The 22,845-nt window shown below is 35.9% G+C and overlaps 1 protein-coding gene across 1 annotated transcript in view; it reads left to right on the top strand.

The window, feature by feature from the left end:
* The first annotated feature begins 17,780 nt into the window (after window positions 1-17,780).
* csmd3b (CUB and Sushi multiple domains 3b) overlaps window positions 17,781-22,845 on the top strand; it is a 509,580-nt gene continuing 504,515 nt past the window's right edge. The window contains 1 exon segment of the mRNA XM_051137233.1: window positions 17,781-18,097. Coding sequence (XP_050993190.1) covers window positions 17,923-18,097 — 175 coding nt within the window. The 5' untranslated portion in view covers window positions 17,781-17,922.

Genomic DNA, 22,845 nt, shown 5'->3' with positions numbered 1-22,845 from the left:
CTGCTTTTTAAAGGCAACCCCGGGTATTAAAACATGTATGGCTTAAAATAATGTAAATGTCTCTTGTCTCTTATTAAAATATGTAGTGGAAAATGCATGAAAGATTTATGTTATTTAAAAAATCACAGTTTTCTACTTATTTTGGACTATGGGGGTGCTATTTCAATGACATCAAATGGTTGCACTCTGTGAGCTACTGCTGCTACCTGTTGCTATTTTTACCGCAACACAACTCGGAAATAATCAACCCAAAAAATATATAGATACAATGCCACATTGTGTGGATTTGGGTTGTAATTTTAAGTCGAAGAGCAGCAAGAGAAGTGATGTAAGTGTTCACTACTTTCTTAGCAATAAGAAGAGGAGAAAAGAATGGGAAGATGCCTGTGGATAAATAAAGTCCCGCCTCTTTGTTCTCACCACTTTAGCCCTGATGCCTTTGAGGCTTTTAGTAGACTACACTACATGGTCTACTAAATGTGTTTAGACTCCTTGTGGGGAAAAATTGATAGTTCGACGTTTGGTTTAAGACTACAATTTTATCCATCGCCATCTGTAACATCTGTCAGTAGCTTCAGTCATTGTATCATATTTTATTTTTAGAGTTGTGTATTCCAAGTTGTGTTGCAGTGATAATAGCACAGAGTCCAACCATTTCACGTAACTGAAATAATGGTGCTCGCATATTCCAAAATATCTATAAAGCGATGTGGATTTTTTAACTGCTGTTTTTCTTTTGTGATGGGGTAAGTAAATAATGCTACAATTTTCATTTTTGGGTTATCTGTCAGGGCTCAACGCTAAGGGTTTTTTATGGCTTTTTTTTGTACTTGCCCGGTCAAAGTTTTGTGCCCTCCCCCCACAAAAAAAAAAAAAAAAAAAAAAAATTAAATATTTGCTGTTATCATGGGTTTTGACTCATGTTATTGTTTATTTTAATAAGCTTATTTGACACCAAAATTTTACATACCAATTAAATTGTACAATTCTCGATTCCAATTTCGATACCTACTAGCCTAACTAAAGTTCAAATATTATTTGTTTGTTCAAAAATTATTTTATTATTAATATTTTATTACAAATGAAAAGATGCTTTAGGGAAAAACAGCACAGACTCAAAAGCGCAAACTCAGTCTCTGCAAGCAGGTGGCGCTTACGGAATAACAATGATATTACGTTTCTTTGGTTACCGCTGTGAACAAAGCAGCGCCGTGCTTATGAACGCTACTTTAAATGTATCATACATGGGTAAATTCAAAGAAAACGCCACGTAAACTTTTCTTAAAACAGTCAGTTCTTCTCATACATTCATATAAATCCCCGTTTCAATATTTAGGATAATGTTTCCAACATTTTTACGCATTGTGAACTGTGATCTTGCTCTGCCTGCCTCAGTGTTTTTTTCTCATTGTGTTCATCTTCAGCGTCTCTGGCCTCTGTTTACGGATGTTTAAAGAGTTCGTAATATTACATTTTGAAAAATGATTGCATGCAGTTTGTGTGCTAGCCCGGAACAGAGATCGTTTGTAATATGTCCGGTCGATCGGTGCATCTACTCCACTTTATTAATTAATTATGGATTGATCATTGTTAAAGCTACAAAACTAATTGTCAAGACGAGTATTTTGACATACTTTTGTAGGCTGTTTGTCTGTCACAAACGCGTCTCTCTGTGGTCGCTTAAAATTTTAAATTAACAAGGCTTAAAAACAATGATAAACAAATGATAAACTTTCGTGACGACGCCACACTGACAAATTCGGCAACTGTCCCGAGCGTCTTTCACGCTGGCCATCGGGCACTGCTTATTGTCATGTACTATCTGTCCTTTTTAAGATTTAAGATTATTTATTTTTTGGTGAGCTACCCCTTTAAGACACCATTTTTTTAGCCAAATTCCTTGCAATCACATTATTTATATACTATTATAGTAGAATCACCTCTTTTTTACATTTTAATTTTTGTTAAAGCTGTAACAATATTATTGTGTTTCTGTCTTTATTAGATTTTCTTTTTAATATTTGTGTTTGCCTTTTAGTTTAGTTTTAGACATTTAGTACTTAAAGATACTTTAGTTCTTAAGCTTATTTTAGTTGGTTGCCATGGCACCATTTCTAATTTTTCCATTTATTTTTTCCTCAGCATTTTTCAAATATCAGAAGCGTGACAATAAGAAAACTGCTACTAACTTTCAAACCTTACCTACGTCCTTGCCAAGGCGAAAGGAGAGATGTGTTACTTCTTGAGTGTCATGTTTTTGTAAGGCCTAGATCAACTTTTACCACTACGGGCACCGATATGAATCAGATGTACTTCAAAGCTTGGAATAGGCTTTCTTTGTTGTCCGTCTGAGTTTCTCATAAAGTGTAAATAAGGTCAACCGAGAGACAGAGGAGTGAGAAGAGGGATTCATCTGATGTGGTAGACACCATGTGTTCTTCTGTGTGAATGTGTTAGAGAGGAGAGAGAGAGAGAGACAGACTCAATCAATGATATGTCTAGTGACTGAAAGCTCCAGATCTGTCTTTCCTCAGCTTCTTGTGCTATTCCCTCTCCCCTTTTGGCAACATGCGTTACCAGTATCGAGTGAAGAGTACCAATGTTGCATCACTGGTCAATTTTAACAGTGTCCTTGTCTGCTAAGATTGGCATGTCCAAATATATACCAAACAAAAAGTGAGTAAGAGCTAATACGAAGACTTAAGAGCCTTGTGGTCTTGCTTTCTGTTTTTATCCTTCCGTTCCTTTAATTCGATCTCATCCTCTTCAGATTTAATTGTGCTTTTTGCTAGTAATTAGACCTGTACAGGACGGAAGTCTGTTTCCTGACCTAAAAGTCTAATTGATCATTGGGTTCCCTCAAGGTTTTCCAATAATGCTTTTGGATTTATAAAAATAAAGGTATGCGGTGAACATTTTGTCCAGAACATAAATTACACATAGTCATACCTCAGTCTTTTGAAACTGTTGTGTACTTCAAAAATCTAAGACTCGCTTGGTCAGTGCGAGACATTAATGAGTTTACAAATGATTCCTTCCCTGACTCATAGTACCATAACTGTGATTTACAAAATGTATTACTGATTGAATTGACTACAAACAAAACTTTCATTGGGTGACATGTTGGAACTGTAATCAAGCTTTTTTTTTTATATCTCAACACTATCAGTTTAAGGTACGGTGTCATGTAGGTGGTTCATCATTCCAAACGCAACAGAGTAGGGCTGTCATGATTCCTAGATTTAATTCAAGTTTTTTATTTTTAAAATTGACTGTAATTTGCCTGTGTCGAGTAACCGGCAAAATACCGGAAGTGGCACATACATGCAGCATTATTAGACCGTTTTCCAAGGCTGCATGATATAAATTCATTTAAAAATCACAATAAAGCGTAATGCTATTGTGAATTCACAAATGCTACGATTCAATTAAATAAATATATATACGATGCATGTTTAATATATGCGCTTTAATTATTTACATGTGTGTAGCTTACGTGCACCTTTACAGTAGTTGCTGCTGCACACAAACTGTTATAATTTGCAAATAAATTCTTTAAAAATCAGACAATGTGATTTTCTGGATTTTTTTTTTTCTCATTTTGTCTCTCATAGTTGAGGTATACCTATGATGAAAATTACAGGCCTCTCTCTTCTTTTTAAGTGGGAGAACTTGCACAATTGGTGGCTGAGTAAATACTTTTTTGCCTCACTGTGTATGTATATATATATATATATATATATATATATATATATATATCATTTATAAAATCTTTCTCATTAAGCTAAATGTTTATCGCGATTTCAAAATAAAAGTTCAAGCTCTTACTCTGAGTTTACACGTTTTGATCTCCACATATTCGAGAAACTACAACAGCTATAGTATTTTTTGTCGTAAGAATTGGGCTAATATTAAAGATTGCGTGGACACTTTAATTAAATGTTGTTTAATCAATATTAAACAACGACTAGACAATGCTGTTTAGTGTAAAAACAATCGTCAGGCCGTTGGCATTACATTACAATGTACATTAGTTTATAATTGTTTATAATGTTATGTGTTTGAACAGTTGTCTTCAATAAAACCATTTGATTACTTGCTTTTGATACTTTATTTGAACTAATTATTATTGCCTCATTGCTATTAAGTAACTGTGAAGCCTATTGTTCGTTTGGGTCTTATATATATATATATATATATTATTATCCAATTACTCGATTAATAGTCAAAGCCAAATGGGCTTTTAGCGCCACTCACTGGATATTTTAAATTGAAAGTGATGCCAGACGTAAAAGAAGCAATGTTATATAATTTTGCCAAAGGCATGTTTTTCACAGTGACAATTATATGCCACCAATGCAGTTAGGATCTCTAGAGTAGCAGCATCAAGTTGGCTGGATTGCAAATCGAACAGATCTATATATAGCTTATATAACCACACTTGTTTTGAATTCACATGCTGTTCGAAACCGCCGATTTTGCGCTGTTTAATGTTCCCATTTATTATTCTACAATTTGTTTGTTGCATGATTCAGGCGGTGAGCATGTTAATCTTTTCATTTATACAACATAGTCTACTGCAATTTAACTCATTCTCCTTTCACTCTCAATTGCTCTCATTCAGCCTCGTATAATCTCCTCCGCTTGGAGTCTCCTCCCTCACGGTGTGGGGCCTTCTTGAAGACTGAGGCTTTGCACATCAAATTCATTAGGTCTGATTGGTTCGTTAGAAGCCAAGCCAGCTCTCTAATGACCAGTTTAATGAATATTCAAACACTCTTTCTGGCTCTCCGTCCAGTTCTGGCTGTTACACCCTCATTGCTGAGAATGAAAAGACAAAGCCAAGTTGTTTAACAGCTTGCGAGGCTTGGCCAGCATGACTGATGTCACACAGATGAATCTACATAAACTGTGGTCGCTCATGCTTGTGAACTGCCTCAATAAACTCTCTGGTAGGAGTTCTGTCCTTCAGGTTTTCATCTTTCTAAAATAATAGTTCATGAATTCTGTCATAATTTTCTCAGCCTCATGTCATTCCAAACCAACTCCAAACTTCATTCTTCATCCATTCTTGCATTTTCCAAACTGCTTGTCCTGTGGTCTCAGGGATGCTGGAGACTATCCCAACATCTCAAGCTGGAAGCAGGAACCTGCTTTCTTCTATAAAACACCCAAACATAAAACAGAATAATGTGTTTGTTGCTCTTTTTTCCATACTGGTACAGTAAATGGGTAGACCTTTTAGGCTTTCAAGGTTTGTGTGAGGAAAAGACTAAAATACAACTTGTAACAACCTTGGCTTGTTTCTCATACAGATGATTTTGGAAAATAGCACACCCCTTAGGGAGAAAATAGTGCAAATCATGGATTACTTTTATACCACTTTTATTGTCATTTTTGGAGTTTGATAGCTCTTCTTTCATTCCTTATTCCTCATTCATTCTGTTTACTTTTTATATAGAAAGTTGTAGATGTTTGAGATGACAGGGTGAGTAAATGGGTGCATTGTTCCTTATCTAACAAGCATTGCTTTTTGTTGTATCTTGCCTTGTGGTAACCAGCGTAGAGGGACAGTAACAGTGTCTCAGCTGTACTGAGAGTTTGGAAGGATTTAAACACTGAACAATAGCCAAGTCTCCTTGGTAACAATGGCAAAACTGAAATAATAGCAAACAAATAAAAAGGCTGCAAGGAGCTGTGGGTGCACGAGAATGTAGAACGTGATCTGTTGGGACCAATTTTACTAGTAACAATAGAAACCTAAAGCATATAAACAACGACTGTTCCAGGCCTCTAAGGCCTCTGAGCAGCTGCCCAGAGAAATTTCAGCGTTGACACATAAAGACCGTACCCGTACTTCATTTGCGAGAGTACATGCATACAGTACTGTGGTTTAAAAGTTGTGTCATAATATATTTAAAAATATTTTTGAATAATGTCTATTATGCTCACTAAAGTTTTTTTTTTTTTTTTTCTAAAACCACAGTAAAAAGTAATATTGTCAAATATTACTGAATTTTAAAAGCAATTCATTTCTGCGTTGTCAAAGCTGAACTTTCAGCAGACATTACTTCAGTCTTCAGTGTCACATGATCCTTCAGAAATGATTCTAATGTGATGATTTGGTGCAACATGTTCTGTACAGTGGCATGCGTTCAAACATTTACTGATGCTCCAGAAGGAAACACGATGAGAGCTGGGGGGTGAAAACTTTTGAACAGTATGAAGATGTCCAATTTTTCTTATTTTGTTGAAATGCCTTAATCTTCAAATTCAAAAAGTTTTCACCCCCCAGTTAATGCATTACATTTCCTTCTGGAGCATCAGTGAATGTTTGAACCTTTTTTAATAGTTGTGTTTGAGTCCCTCAATTGTCCTCAGTGTGAAAAGATGGATCTCAAAATCATACAGTCACTGCTGGAAAGGGTTCAAATATACAAAAGATGCTGGAAAACTAAAGAACCTGCAGGACCTCGAGGATTTTTCTGAAGAACAGTGCTCAGTTTAACTTTTCAGAACAAACAAGGGACTCATGAACAACCATCACAAAAGAAAAAAAATGTTGTAGATCGTCCAGGTAATCACACACAGTATTAAGAACCAAGGGTTCCCAAAATTTTGAAGGGGGTTATTTTAATAATTTCAGCTATTTTTGTCTTGTGGACTATATGTAAACATCTTTTATGTAAACTATCTTACTCAGGACAGTACTAAATAAAAATTAACACGCGTTTTGCATGATCTCTCTTATTTTGTTAAAATTATTCACATTTTCACAGATTTTGCAAGGGGTTCCCAAACTTTTGCATGCCACTTTATGTTCAAATAAACAATATTTAATCATTTTTATTATGTGGAATAAACAACAGTTCATCTTTTAATATGTTTATGTATATTTAGACAAAAAATGAAGACTACAGCTTGGCTATGCAAAAACCCACTTTAGCTCAATTATAATTGTGCATGTAAACATGCTGATTGTGATACACTGGGTGCTGGGCATCATTCAGGTTAAACCACTTACCTGATACATGCAAAATGCATTGAGTGTGAATGTGTGTGAAAAGGCAAATAGAAATGTTAAAAAAATGAAATCCTAGTAGAGCGCTGCACCATAGGTTAATGTGGTAATATCGCCTAACCCCAGTAAACTGTTACTTTTAATGTTTGAGCTGCGCTTCACACTCTGTTAAAGAATACTTAGCATTAACTCTCTCCGCTGTAATGCAGTCCATTGACTTTGATGAATCTTTTTAATATCGGTTTAATACCCTTTCTTGTAAAATCAAAGCATAGGCACTGGTGAAAGTCACTGTGTAATTATGATTGATTCCATATGACATTTGAATCCTTTAGCGGAAACGCTGTTTAGTCCCATCAATAGGTCAATGGCTAGTTGAAGAAAGACACGGTCGGCCCAAATGAAAAGCTTCTTAGAGACCAAAACATCCCTAAACCGGTTTGCAAAGCCTCCATAATTCCTCTCTGTGCAGTGAAACACTGACTCTGACTGTTGGAGACACAATAGCACGTGGATCTTGTACAGCCCAGTTCCACCATTAACAAAAGGACTTCGGTCATTTATCAAAAGTTTCCCGTCTGCAGTCGACACAGACGAGCAATAAACGGTTCAAGGCTCTCCAAAGTGTGTTTTCTGCAAGAAATTCAGCAGCATCGTATTATTTGACATTCATCAAAGATTAATACAACAGCGGTGGTGTTGTTTGCGATATCAGGGACTGCATTCGTGCACTCATTTCACTTTGCAATGTGCTTCTGTTTACTGTGGGGCTGTGACGACCTGATCGCATACCGTCGTATTCTCAAACAGATGCCGATACGCCTCTAAATTTAATTTCTTGCGCAGGGTCAGTCAAGGTCTCGGGAGCAGTGAGACTTGTCGTATTAGCCAAGCTTTATAAATAAAAAAAAATGGGCCCGGAGGAAAAAAGATAAAACAAACTCTTTGATGAAAAATGATTTCTCGTCTGGTGGCTGTAATGTGAAATACTCAACACTCCGTTTGTTTTATTTAAAATGGGGGCCCAGATGCAAAAGCGGCTGAATCAGAATGTACCTCCTGATCAGAGAGCAATTTCCTTGAATGCAAGCCCTCATTTTTGAAGTGAAACTTTTCACACCCACAACTCGATGTGTGTCACGAAAGCTACTGTAGACTCTGTTGGAGATAGCCTTTCCTTCCACTCCAGATATAATTATTCCATCAATTTGACAAGCCCAAAGGGTCTGGGGTATATTTAGGTTTCTTTCTGATTGCTGAGGCACTGGTTTTCTCACCAGCACATGGGTAATTAAGGGGCAATTTTCTTTAATTGACATATTCAAATTAATTATGGATTGGGAACATATAATAACTTCTGGCTGGCGATGCGAAGTGGACAGCATCAACTTTTTTTTTTTTCTTTTTTACAGAGTCATTTTGGATTGTAATATGCAATAAGATATGCAGAAATGCTGTTTAACCACAATCATGTAATTATATAATATAGAAATATATTTCCATATAAATAAATAAATAAAGTAAAAAACTTTTTTAAAAAAAGATTTTTAAAAATATGTAAAAATGCTGTTTAATGACAGTCAATTAAATATTCTATACTTAATAAATAAACAATAAAATTCAATAAAACATCTCTATCTATCTATCTATCTATCTATCTATCTATCTATCCTTAGATTTATTTATGTATTTATTTTTAAAATTAAATGTAAATTCATGTCCCAGTCACATTTTCAAAGCAAAGCAAAGCAAACAAACAAACATTACTTGCACTAAAAAATCTATATTGTAATTTTAAATTAACAATGTAATTAATATACTATTATATTTATTAAAACCAAGTTTAATTCTCATCTGTTTAGTGTTTGTAAGCATTTTACATTCATTCAAAAATAAACTCAAGGCAGTAACAATTTAAACAATATATTTTATTTAATCAGTTATATATTTAATGTATGTACTGATGTTTAGCTTTTCTTTTTTCATAATAAACTTATTTTCAGGTCATCAGTCATCACAGCTCGGTAAACACTGGTAACAGACGCTGAGATTAATTTCACCAAGCTGATTACTCACAAAAAAAAAAAAAAAAAAAAAAAAAACATCATATTTTCAGGCCATTTGAAGTTTGATTTTGATGTGACAACGTGGTAAGAGTTGTTTACGTACTTTTAAAAATTAGTCTTCCATTAACGCTGTTATTGCTCATTCAGACTGATTCACAAACACAGATCATACAGGAACACAAGAGGCGGGATTTATCGCATGAACCAGTCACAGCTTAATATAACCAGTCATATCCAATCATATCGCGAAGGAGGCATTGCCACACTTTAGGGGGTCTGTTAAAACTCATCTATCTATCTACCATTAGAAAAGAGAAAAGCTTGTCTGGTAATATTATGCATGGCTACAGTTTCTAAGGTAGGATTGGTAAGCAATGTTTTAAGTCAGGGCTCAGGGAGGGTCAGTTTCTTCTTTATTCTGTCAAAGTCTGACAATTCTTTCCTCTTCTCCTGTCTATCACATCTGGCTTTTCATGCCTTTGTCTCTCCTAACAGCGGCGGATCTATGGCTTTTGCCACAGGAGGTTGAGAAAGAATTGATGGGTGTGATGTTAAAGCTCTGACACTTTTAGGCATTCAACAAGACATTAGTCAGGCAGTGAACTCACCCCAGACTGCCATCATTACTTCTTCTTAGAGCCCTTTTCTATGGAGTGGAGGGAGAGACCGTGTAGATCTCCTGATCTGAAAACAGTACTGTGCCTCAGCAGATCTTACAGTGCCACACATCACTGTCAACTACTGCTACCAGCCTACAAATCTGTTTGTAGTTTCTAAACATGGAACAACACAGCATTTAGTGTTGGCCATGATAAATGACACCCACCTTTGTCCTCATGCTCTTTCCTTTTATCTCACATCTTCTCTTCCTGTGTATTTTATTCTGATAGTGAACATTAGGACAACACACCAGAAGAATGTCATTTCATTTATGGTGAATCAATAACTTCATTCATATTCCTTGCATGCCGGCTTTATGATTCAATCTAAAATATTGTGCTTGCAATTCAAGCCATTATACACAGAATCGTGATGGACAACCTAATGGTAAAGTTAAAATCTGCTTTTTCCTACTGAGTGACCACATGCTTACTAATGGCCAGTAATGAAACCGTAATTCACTTTTTCTTTCTTTCTTTCTTTCTTTTTCTTTTTCTTTCTTTCTTTCTTTCTTTCTTTCTTTCTTTCTTTCTTTCTTTCTTTCTTTCTTCCTTCCTCCATCCATTCTCCAAACCTCTTTGCAAGATCACACATTATTTGATTTATGAAAATTCTACACTTAAGTGGATTTGCATTTACTAGACTTATTTTATCATTTTAAACAGTATGTAAATTGAAGTAAAATTACTAAAAATAAATAAATAAATAGCAATGGTTAAAAATACAGAACAACTATATGAAAAACTATATGATATATATATATATATATATATATATATATATATATATATATATATATATATATATTTAAATATTTTATATATTATATTTGTAGATTTTATGTTTTTTAAATTATGTATTATATACATTAATTAATTATACATAATTATTATATAATTATATTTCTTATTCTTAAAAATACAGAACAACAGATCACAATGAGCACATGTAAAATATATAAAATCAATAAAAAATATTAAATCTAAAAGGCATTAAATAAAAAGTGACCACAATGCAATCCAGGGGCTGCAACCTAGGTCCCATTCGCACTGAAATCACATTTTATCATTTTATTTAAATACAGGGCTAACTGCAAAAATGGCTGTGAATGTACTTTGAATTCACACTGTTTTGTTTTTCAGCAAACAAGGTTGCCATGTTCAACTTCCGTCTACTGCTAATGAATCTGAATGGCAGGTGCGACAAAGCTGATGCCCTCCATAATGCACGCTTCTCCCGGTTATGATGGATAAGAGCTTGAAAGGCCTGAAGCTCAACAGTGCTTCAGACGGGTGCGCTTGTTGCTTTCGCCCAGCAGTAAATTCAAAGAGCTGGGTGGGAGGCCACGGGGAGTGACGACATACAATAAATAACAAGCTAAGAAACTCTCGAACACCTCGAAGGCGAGCTGTGCTCGTGACTTAATGAAGTGTGCAAATGAGGTCACTTTTCTACTCATAAGAATAACCCATCTTGAGCCTCAGGGCTGGATTGATGCATTGCATCTCCTCAAATGACCATGAGCTTTTTTAAAGCAGATGTTTCTGTATCTCATTGCTCAATGCCCTTGAAACTTGTTTTGCTCTGGTGTGATGCTTTGAGAGCAAGCAATGCACAGAAAGAAATCAAGGGTGATACTTTTAAGACTGGCACTGACTGATCTTCTACTTTTATTTCTTATCAGTGTCTTTTGATAACCATGCAAACGGCTGCGCAAAAGGAAAGACTTGGGTGTGTATGTATTTTGTTGACTTACAGCTAAACTTGTCTTGTGAACTTTTGATATAAAATCAATAAAAATGATCAGTTTCAGTGGCGGCATATTTGCTACATTTTGCCATTTTAGAGCATCAACAATCCCTATTTGCATTTATTTATTTATTTTTTTGGGTCAAGCATGAGATTACTTTGTGAAATCAGTACATTCTTATTAGCTGTTATTTGATTTTATTTTATTATTTTAATTATTTTATTTTATTGGTACTTTATCTTTAAAGCTTCTTTGTAAATGCCCTCTGCTATAATTGGCTAACCTCTTTGCATGTAAAATAGAAACAGTGCTTATGGGTTATACGTTTTCTGTCAGGTCCAGTATAGTTGTTGCGACCCCATTCTTCAGTAACAGCCTCTTTGCAGGTTCACAGAACAATATGTGCTGAAATGTGCTGCAGAAACTGTTAAAGGCTGGACTGAAATGATCAGTACTTGTTAAAAATAAACATCCACTCTGAGCCAAAAACAACACAATGTTTAGCCAACTTCTAGTTAACTGGAATAATAACATCTTATTTCTGTGTTTTGTAATTATAGAATCTGTTGTACTTCTTTCCACCAGACTGGCCCAAGTTGCTGGACATTGGATAGGTGTCATTGTCATATGTTATGCATTCATCTCTCTGAAAACAGAAATCCAATTATTTTGGATTGAATCTTCCAGCTTAATTTCAACAGATGGTCTTTTTGGATGAGAGGGCATTTCAGTTTTCAGTTTTGAAACTTCCATATGTTTATATAGTAATTCAAGCTATTTTATTTCAACCAGGATTTTTTATTTTTAAAATGAAAAACTCAGATATATCCTACAACCTAAAGAGGAAGATTTATCAAGCAAATTGTGTAAGTTTGATCCAAGCAAACCTGTAAACTGGAAAGTTACAATGAGTCTCAATTGTGTCCTTGATCTAGTGCTCCAGGGAGAGCAATTAGTATACGCTAAATGACTTTGAATTAAACTTTTCGGCTAAATGACATGTAACTAATCATATAGTGCTTCTAATATCGCCAAGGCTAATACATACCATTCTCATTTACTGTACAGTGTGAACTTGGTATTTGAAGACTGGCAAACAACACACATTAAAACTGTTTATGAGTTCTAAGTGAATGGCTTTGGAGTGCAGAGATATCATTCCCCAAATGTCCAGTCGCATTGAGCCAATCTAATATTTAAGGGACCTTAACTGGATTTTAATTTGGTGTGTTGGAGGAAGGAGGGAGAAGAAGGTTACTCTCTTGTACTCCAAGCAGAGGAGAAATGTGGATTTGATGAGGTGCAGTCATGATTCATTCTCTGGTGGATTTTCCACCATCTTCCTCTCTCTCCTGATCCTGTCATTGAGAGACTGCGATGAGTAAAGGTTATATGCTTATGCCTATGACTATATGATTTATTGCCCTTTCCTTTGTTCAGAGGGGTGTGGATCTGCAGAACTAATGAGGATGGAATTCCACTATCTAATTAGTGCTTGAGAGCATGTAGTGGCTAAAAAATTGGATGAATGACTTTGGTGAATGTTTCCCTAACTCGACATTTCGGCTATTCATACGGCTCAGGCTCTCTTCTTTATTGAAAAATACCATCGTATAAGATAACCTACAACCTTAGAAAGATGAAAATAATCATTTATACAGCATTTATAAGGTTTATACAGTATTTATACACTATCTATCTATCTGTTCAAACATGCTGCATCAGAGATTTCAGCACCTTGGACAGTTTTATGATTACTGTATGAATGGAAAAAGGTGGTCATTTGAATTTCATTCTTAATTTTCAGAAATGATGTGCTGCATATTGATCTTGGGTTCCGAATTATTAGAAATGACTTGTTAATAACTAAAATGTGGTGAAAAATGAGTACTAGTTATGACTGAAGTGTTGGTTTGGGCGATAGATAACTGTTTGAGGTAATTGAAATCCTTTGAAACGTCTTTGTTTTCTATTATATCTGTCTAGTTCTTCAAAGTGTGTGTGTGAGAGAGAGTGTGAGTGTTGTGTTTCATGCACGTGGTAATTCTCAAGCTCTCTTCTTTATTTAAAAATACCATATAAGACAACCTAGAACACCTTAGAAACATAAAAATATATATCTGTTCAAATGTGCTGCATCACAGATTTTAGCACCTTGGACAGTTTTATGATTATGTATGGAAAAAGGTGGTCATTTCAGTTTCATTCTTAATTTTCGGAAATGATGTGCTACATATTGGTCTTAGGTTCCAATTTTTTGAGAATGACTTGTTAATCATTAAAAAGTGGTGAAAAATGAGTACTAGTTGTGACTAAAGGGTTGGTTTGGGTGATGGTGAGATGACTGTTTGAGGTAAATGGAATCCCTAGAAACTTTGTTTTCTATTATATCTTTCTAGTTGCTCAAAGTGTGTGTGTATGAGAGAGAGAGAGATAGAGAGAGAGAGAGAGAGAGAGAGAGAGAGAGAGAGAGTTGTGTTTTATGCACGTTTGAATTCTCAGGCTCTCTTCTTTATTTAAAAACACTATATAAGGTAACCTAAAACACCTTAGAAATATGAAAATATCTTTCTATCTGTCTGTTTAAATGTGCTGCATCATAGATTTCAGCACCTTGGACAGTTTTATGATTATGTATGGAAAAAAGGTGGTCATTTCAGTTTCATTCTTAATTTTCGGAAATTATGTGCTACATATTGGTCTTAGGTTCCAAATTATTGAGAATGACTTGTTAATCATTAAAAAGTGGTGAAAAATGAGTAATAGTTGCGACTAAAGGGTTGGTTTGGGTGTGGTAAGATGAATGTTTGAGGTAAGTGAAATCCCTTGAATCTTCTTTGTTTTCTATTATATCTGTCTAGTTCTTCAAAGTGTGTGTGTGAGAGAGAGTGTGAGTGTTGTGTTTCATGCACGTGGTAATTCTCAAGCTCTCTTCTTTATTTAAAAATACCATATAAGACAACCTAGAACACCTTAGAAACATAAAAATATCTATCTGTTCAAATGTGCTGCATCATAGATTTTAGCACCTTGGACAGTTTTATGATTATGTATGGAAAAAGGTGGTCATTTCAGTTTCATTCTTAATTTTCGGAAATGATGTGCTACATATTGGTCTTAGGTTCCAATTTTTTGAGAATGACTTGTTAATCATTAAAAAGTGGTGAAAAATGAGTACTAGTTGTGACTAAAGGGTTGGTTTGGGTGATGGTGAGATGACTGTTTGAGGTAAATGGAATCCCTAGAAACTTTGTTTTCTATTATATCTTTCTAGTTGCTCAAAGTGTGTGTGTATGAGAGAGAGAGAGATAGAGAGAGAGAGAGAGAGAGAGAGAGAGAGAGTTGTGTTTTATGCACGTTTGAATTCTCAGGCTCTCTTCTTTATTTAAAAACACTATATAAGGTAACCTAAAACACCTTAGAAATATGAAAATATCTTTCTATCTGTCTGTTTAAATGTGCTGCATCATAGATTTCAGCACCTTGGACAGTTTTATGATTATGTATGGAAAAAAGGTGGTCATTTCAGTTTGATTCTTAATTTTCGGAAATTATGTGCTACATATTGGTCTTAGGTTCCAAATTATTGAGAATGACTTGTTAATCATTAAAAAGTGGTGAAAAATGAGTAATAGTTGTGACTAAAGGGTTGGTTTGGGTGTGGTAAGATGACTGTTTGAGGTAAGTGAAATCCCTTGAATCTTCTTTGTTTTCTATTATATCTGTCTAGTTATCTGAAAGTGTGTGTGTGTGTGTGTGTGTGTTGTATTTCAGAGATGTGGGAATTCTCAAATTCTCTTTGTTATTTAAAAATACCATATAATACAACTTAGAACACCTTAGAAATATGAAAATATCTATCCATCTATCTGTTCAAATGTGCTGCATCAGGGATTTCAGCACCTTGGACAGTTTTATGATTACTGTATGTATGGAAAAAGGTGGTCATTTCAATTCCATTCTTAATTTTCAGAAACGATGTGCTACATACTGGTGTTAGGTTCCAAATTATTGAGAATAACTTGGTAATAACTCAAAAGTGGTGAAAAATGAGAACTGTATGACTGAAGGGATGGGTGATGGTAAGATGACTGTTTGAGGTAAATGGAATCCCTTGAAACATCTTTGTTTTCTATTATATCTGTCTAGTTTTTCAAAGTGTGTGTGTGAAAGAGGGTGTGTGTTGTGTTTCAGACACGTGGGAATTCTCAAGCTCTCTTCTTTATTTAAAAATACCATATAAAATAACCTAGAACACCTTAGAAATATGAAAGTATCTGTCTATCTATCTGTTCAAATGTGGTGCATCAGAGATTTCAGCACCTTGGACAGTGTTATGATTACTGGAAAAAGATGGTCATTTTTTTTAAATTTCCAGTTTTAATTTTCAGAAATTATGTGCTAAATATTGGTCTTGGGTTCCAAATTATTGAGAATGACTTGGTAATAACTCAAAAGTGGTGCAAAATAAGTAAACGTTGGTTTGGGTGATGGTGAGATTACTGTCTGAGGTAAATGGAATCCTTTGAAACCTCTTTGTTTTCTATCATATCTGTCTAGTTGTTTAAAGTATGTGTGTGAGAGAGGGAGGGTGTGTGTTGTGTTTCAGGCATGTGGGAATTCTCAGGCTGTCTTTTTTTATTTAAAAATACCATATAAAATAACCTAGAATACTTTAGAAATATGAAAATATCTCTCTCTGTTCAAATGTGCTGCAGTTGAGATTTCAGCACCTTGGACAGTTTTGTGATTATGTATAAAAGGTGGTCATTTCAATTTCATTTTTAATTTTCTGAAATGATGTGCTACATATTGGTGTTAGGCTCCAAATTATTGAGAATGACTTGTTAATAACAAAAAAGTGGTGAAAATGAGTACTAGTTATGACTGAAGGGTTGGTTTGAGTGATGACTGGGAGATGACTGTTTGAGATGAATGAAATCAAATCATACTGTATCTGTCTAGTTGTTTAAAGTGTGTGTGTGTGTGTGTGTGTGTGTGTGAGGGTGAGGGTGTGTGTTGTGTTTCAGGCATGTGGGAATTCTCAGGCTGTCTTTTTTATTTAAAAATACCATATAAAGTAACCCAGAACACTTGAGAAATATGAAAATATCTTTTTAATGATATATCTATCATTCATTTTCAGAAATTATGTGCTACATATTGGTGCCAAATTATTGAGAATGTCTTGTTGATAACTAAAAAGTGGTACAAAATGAGTACTTGTTATGACTGAAGGGTTGGTTTGGGTGATGGTGAGACTATTTAAGGTAAATGAAATCCCTTGGAACTTCTTTGTTTTCTATTATATCTGTCAAGTTGTTCAAAGTGTGTGTGTGTGTGAGAGAGAGAGAGAGCGAGAGAGAAAGAGAGAGAGAGAGAGGGTGTGTGTAATATGAGGGGAATATGAGGGGGTTGGTGGACAGAGAGGGAATGCCGGGTGTCTGCGTACTTGTGAGGATGAAATTTGACTGGGTGTTTAGCCTGTAGATGGCAGGAGTGTCCTTCTACAGTGCAATCAGCCAGTCTTAGATCTCACGTTCTCAACTTCATACAAAGATGCCTTTCGTAGGAAATTATTATAAAATTAATGCTGGAATGGTAAAGATTACATTAGCATCAAGATTCTAAGTAAACAGTTATTAACATGAGGACTCCAAAACTTAATTAAATTAAATTGTTAATTCATCTACAGCATGTTTGACTGAATTAAACATGGGATAGTTTTTACAATGCAGTCTTTAAATGATGTTAAATTTACTGTTATGTGCATATATGTGCATGGCCAATGGATTGTTTTAATATGTCTTTTATATAAGCAACAAATTTTGCATTAAGAATCCCAAATGGTCAATAATAAGGCATGCAAATGAAGCATTTGCATATGTACGCTCTATTTCAAATGTTTTGTTTTTATTTATTTATTTTATACCTGCTGGGAAAACAAAACAACAACAACAACAAAAACCCAGACTGAGCTGATTTCTGGTGTTAGCTGGTTTAAATTAGTCTTCCAGTCTAACAGTGCTGGTTTACATCTAATTCATCTGGTAAAAAACACCTCTGGATAAGATCATCTAGTAGACCAGCTTGCCTAGATCAGCGGAACAGTAAACCAGCTCAGACTGTTTTTGTTTCCTCCCCCCTCAGCAGCAGTGCTTCATTCATTTATTTACTCATAAATGCACAAAATTTTTTATTTGAGCAATTCTGAAACATTGAGATCACATAGTTAATCCACAGAATAGCAAGTGAATAGAAGTCGGTGAGCGAGATCACAGCGCAGAGAGTTTGGCCCCTTTTGGCGAGATGGTTGAGTCCTCGTCAAGGTTGCTGTGGGATCCCAGCATCACCGTTCACTTCGAGCCACACCGCGATCCGCTCCGCTTCTGGCTGAGGGAAAGAACAACTACCTTCATGTGAATATGAACATAGATGACACAGAGGGGCACAGCGTCAGATCAACGGGATTCCTGACCGTTTTCAAGAGAGGATGTATTAGATGTGGTCCGGTGGACTCCCAAGCAAAGAAAATGGGGATTAAAACTGGAGTTACATTTTGGAATCTGATATTTTTTATGATGGTCACATGCGTGCGAGGTAAGTCACCAGTCTCGAGGAGTTATTCGGGGGTTTTGCATCAGTGTATACGGATGGGAACGAGCTCGGAGTGGATGTAGGGAGAGGAGAGCCAACCGTGCAGCAAATGCTTGAGAATAGAAGCGCATTTACTCAATGCAGGCATTGAGCGAGGACTCAATAAATATTCTTGCAGTATGCTCGAGCGGATACGTGAGTTGCTTGTGGTCATTAAGTGATGGATCACAAAGTAATATGAGGGCGTAGAGAGATTTTATCCGAGCTGTTTTACATACTAACAGCACGCAGGGTGGTTTCAAATAACCACTGTTAGGAAACGGCTAATTACTGTAGATGTGGGGAATCTCAGTCGAACGCGCGTTATGAGTGCTTATTTTCGGGTAACGCAGCTCCATATGGGTTGGAGATAGAAAGCGAAGCACGATTCCTTATGGTATAGTAGCTAACCAGCCACCAAAATGCACCATTAACACATGTGGTAGTCTATAAGTAGTCTAGAACATGCTGGATAACGTATGGCACGTAAGATTTCGACCTTACACTTGTCAGGGTACCATCTCACCCAGCATCTCGCGATGGAATTGACGCGTCTGGACGCCTATCGATCAGTCTTGATTTGGAGGATTTAACTGTTGCACGCCGTCTCCATATACAGCATAACACGATCACATATAGGTTTGAAACACCCTCGGCGTTTTCAGAGGGTTTTGCTTTTTTGAAAGAGTCTTGGTGTGAGCTTTCATCTTTGTGATATGGAATATACAAGGCTTTTCGATGCGAAGTTTTAGAAATGTGCGAATTGTTAGGTTTCTGGTTTCAAAAAACCTTTGTAGTTTGATTGAATTTAGTGGGGTGGAGGCAAACCCCTGGGCAGCACTTCTGCCTGATGTATCTTGGTCATTACCACCTGCCTAGCATTTTAATTTGCATCAGAGCTGATTCATCTGATGCTAAACGGTTTATAAGAACAGTACCGCCAGCTCAAATCAGATCTATTCATTCTCAGTCATTATTTTATAAATATAAACACATAAGCTATTTTTAGTTTGATTATTTTTCTATAATCTTGATTAGACGCTTAGCGCATTAAGTATGTCGTTACGCGGAATGAATACTGAAAAGGCTTGATGTGTTTCCTAGTTGGACTGGAGAGATATGGATAAACAGCAGTACCGGTGTCCGTAAAGTGCGAGAGATGCAGTCTTGTTGGCTGATAACCCGTCGCGTGGTGGCAGTGTGACGAGATCCCGAGGATAATTAATGCGATCTAGACCTCACATCACTGCCTTACTGCTAGATAGAGAGACCGCGCGTTGTTCAATGAGTCACTCTGACGGGCAGTTGTTTCATGTACTTAAATAAATACATAAACTCTTGGTGTGAACATATATTAGACTTTAATTCATACAACCAGACTAAGACGGTTGGCTGGTCTTAGGTGGTTTAACATAGTCTTGCTTGATCTCTCAGCCTGGCCAAGATGGTATTTAACTGGTTTAACTCATTTTAAACCAGAAAACTCATCCAGCAAGACCAGCCTGTGAGACCACTTTAGGCTAGTTTAAGCATTTTTTAACCCCCCAGCAGGGATGTGGTCAGTAGATATATGCTTTGTGCTTTAAGATCAGCAGGCCTTTGGACAAAACTTAATTATGGACATTATTTCTACGGCTGCTGAATTAAAAAATCACTGTTCTGGAGGGTTATTCTGCAGGTGGTAGATTTTTATATAAACCAGGTTCATCTCTACTAATTTCTTGCAGCAAAGGCACATTTTCTGATATAAGGAAAACCAGCAGGGCGTAACTGGAATGTGAGGACATTGTGAGATCATTTCGAAACTGATTGGAGAAAAAGAGTTTATGATTTTGTCATAGTAGTATAAAAATATGAGCTACAGCTTTAATAGTTGAACAGTCCAGTGTTTATGTTTTAGTATGCATTATTCAAATGAAACAGTTTGACATAATGGGGCAATAAGAGGCCTTGAGGTTGAAAAACCAGTCATAAAGGTCATTTTTTTTAAATTTGTTTAAATGAATCTGAATGCTGAATAAATAAGCTTTCCGTTGATGTGTGGTTAGAATAGGACAATATTTGGCAGAGATACAACTATTTGAAAATCTGGAATCTGAGGGTGCAAAAGAAAAATCAAAATATTGAGAAAATCACCTTTAAAGTTGTCCACATGAAGTTCTTAGCAATGCAGATTACTAATCAAAAACTAAGTTTTGATATATTTACGGTAGGAAATTTACAAAATATCTTCATGGAACATGATCTTTACTTAAAATAAAGAAAAATCAATCATTTTGACCCATATAATATTTTTTTTTTGGCTATTGCCACAAATATACCCGTGCTAAGACAGGTTTTGTGGTCCAGGGTCACATATGGGAGATTAATTATATAATTCAAATTCTGTATAGACAATTTTTTGTGTTTTAGGGTCCGCCAACGACAGCTTAAACTTTGTTGTTTGCTGCTTAAGCCACGTGAAGTGAAAATAAATGGACTGACTGTCAAATAATAGAATCATTTGTCCTCATTAATAGAGTAGAAAAGTCTAGTTTCAAAGTTTATTTCCTTAAGTTATGCTGTATCTAATTTCACAAAACAGCAGGGTTCTTTAAGTTTGTTTATTCTGAAAGGCTGCTTAATAAATCAAAATTTACGGAAAAAAAATAATATATTAGTCTGAGGCTGCTATGGTTAACCTGGCCTATCACAAATCTAGTTTGTCTGGCTTTATCAAAAGCCTCTTTAATCTCACTTGCTTCGAATTAGTTGCTATAAACTGACCACAGATCACCAGCTAGAAGCCGAATATGCCTACTCACTGGTGCACATACGGACCCAACTGAGGACAAGTCCTGAGGGGATGGATTAATAGCTGGAAGAGGCATCATACTTGGGATCAGTGCCCTATCTTACAAGTGTAAAATCCAGCATGTTACAGTTTGCCGCTGTGTAACACTGCCTCTTCTCTGGCATGCCTGAAAGAGGCTTTTAATCTCCATGAGCAAAGCATGGCTGTTGAAGAGCCAGGTGCAGAGCAGGGTCATTAAAGTCCCCAGATGTCTGCAGTCAAATAGATTTTAGGAGCTCCTCTTTTACAAAAAGCATGTTTAGGGTTGTTTGTGTGAATATGCACCTCCTACAGGATGATTTCTAGCAGCCGTTTGTGTGCGTGAGGCTTGTCGTGTAACATGTTCTGTAGTGTTTCCTATCAATTGACAAATAGCACACTGCCCTCAGGTTGGAATTACGTCTCGTGGGAAATTGAGCAGCCTCGATAAAATGGATCCAATTAGATGGTTTCTGTTTATTGGTGGACACATGAATAGGGCATAAAGGGACGTGAATACCTCTTCTGAAGGGAAGGTTACGTCGGGTTGAAGATGTGTGCTTCTGCTGCAGACCATGCTGTTGCCGCTTGGATATTCATCACCTTTTCTCCCGCCCTGAGGAGAATCGATTGGGAGATGGAGTGAACCTCGTGCAGTAACAAAGCTTTGCATGGACGCTCAGTGGATCACCTATAGTTTTCCCTGGACTTATCTTTCGTTCTTCTCTTTAACAGCTCCTGATGATCAACGTTGCATGAGTCATGCACAAATACTCACACCCATTTTGGTCTCTTGACTTGTACTTGACTACATCTGAAGTGCTAAACAGCTTGTAGTGCAAAACACGCAAAAACACTGACAGATGGATGGCTTTTCAGAAGGGATGATGTTTTAAATTAGTGGACAAGAGAAGAGGTAGTTGGAACACAAGTTGCTCCTTTGAGGGTCTTTATTATTCTACATCCCTAATTCTACCCAATACCTGAACTTAACAACTACCTTGCTAACTATTAATAAGCAGCAAATTAGGAGTTTATCGAGGCAAAACGGTAGTTAATGGTTTGTTAATAGCAAGAAGTGGAGCTTAAAATAAAGTGTGACCGAAGCTTTGATTTCGGGCTTTGTGGTTATTTAAAAAAAACTAAAATATGCAGTGTAAGCAGGTGCCAAATATATAACATTTTACCATGAATGGAGTGAATGGAATTTTTCATCATTCTTGTTGGGAATAATAATTAACATAATTTCAGATATGCTAATGCTGAGTACATACCATAGATGCTTCATTACTGCTATGACATTGTATTTTGCATTATTTTTATTGAAAATTTTTATTATAATGTGAAATCTGCTAACTTTGAGTTAATTTACTGACCATAAATATTTGTTAGCGATATGAAACTGTGTTTTGCATTATTTGTGTCTTACAAATTGTAATATATTTAAATAAAAACACTTATTTTCTGTCAGTTAAGACGATAAACTAACGCAATCTCACGACCAATTCATACCTTGTAATTCGTACAAGGTGGCTAATTTGTACTTTGTACGATTTCAGTAACTGGTAGGTTTAGGGGCGGGGTTAGGTGTAGGTCATTCGTACGAATTCATAAGTACTGTGCAATTCATAAAATATGTAAGTTTTAGCTAAAATCATATGAATTTGTACGAGTGAGGTCATACGAATTTACCACCTTGTAAAATATGTACGAATCATACAAACAGCCTCCTTGTAAAATATGTACGAATTGCCATGAGATCAGGCTGGATAAACCAGTAGGTGGCGACAAGTGACTGTTAAATGAGTGACTCATTAAATCATTCCTTTAAACAATTTATTTAAAATCACTCATTCATACTGAAATGAAACAAGTGAGTCATTGAATTATTCACTGAATT

Source organism: Labeo rohita, chromosome 19, assembly GCF_022985175.1.
Source record: "Labeo rohita strain BAU-BD-2019 chromosome 19, IGBB_LRoh.1.0, whole genome shotgun sequence".
NCBI lineage: Eukaryota > Metazoa > Chordata > Actinopteri > Cypriniformes > Cyprinidae > Labeo > Labeo rohita.
Note: the sequence above shows the minus strand (reverse complement) of the source record. Positions and strands in the feature narration are given on the sequence as shown.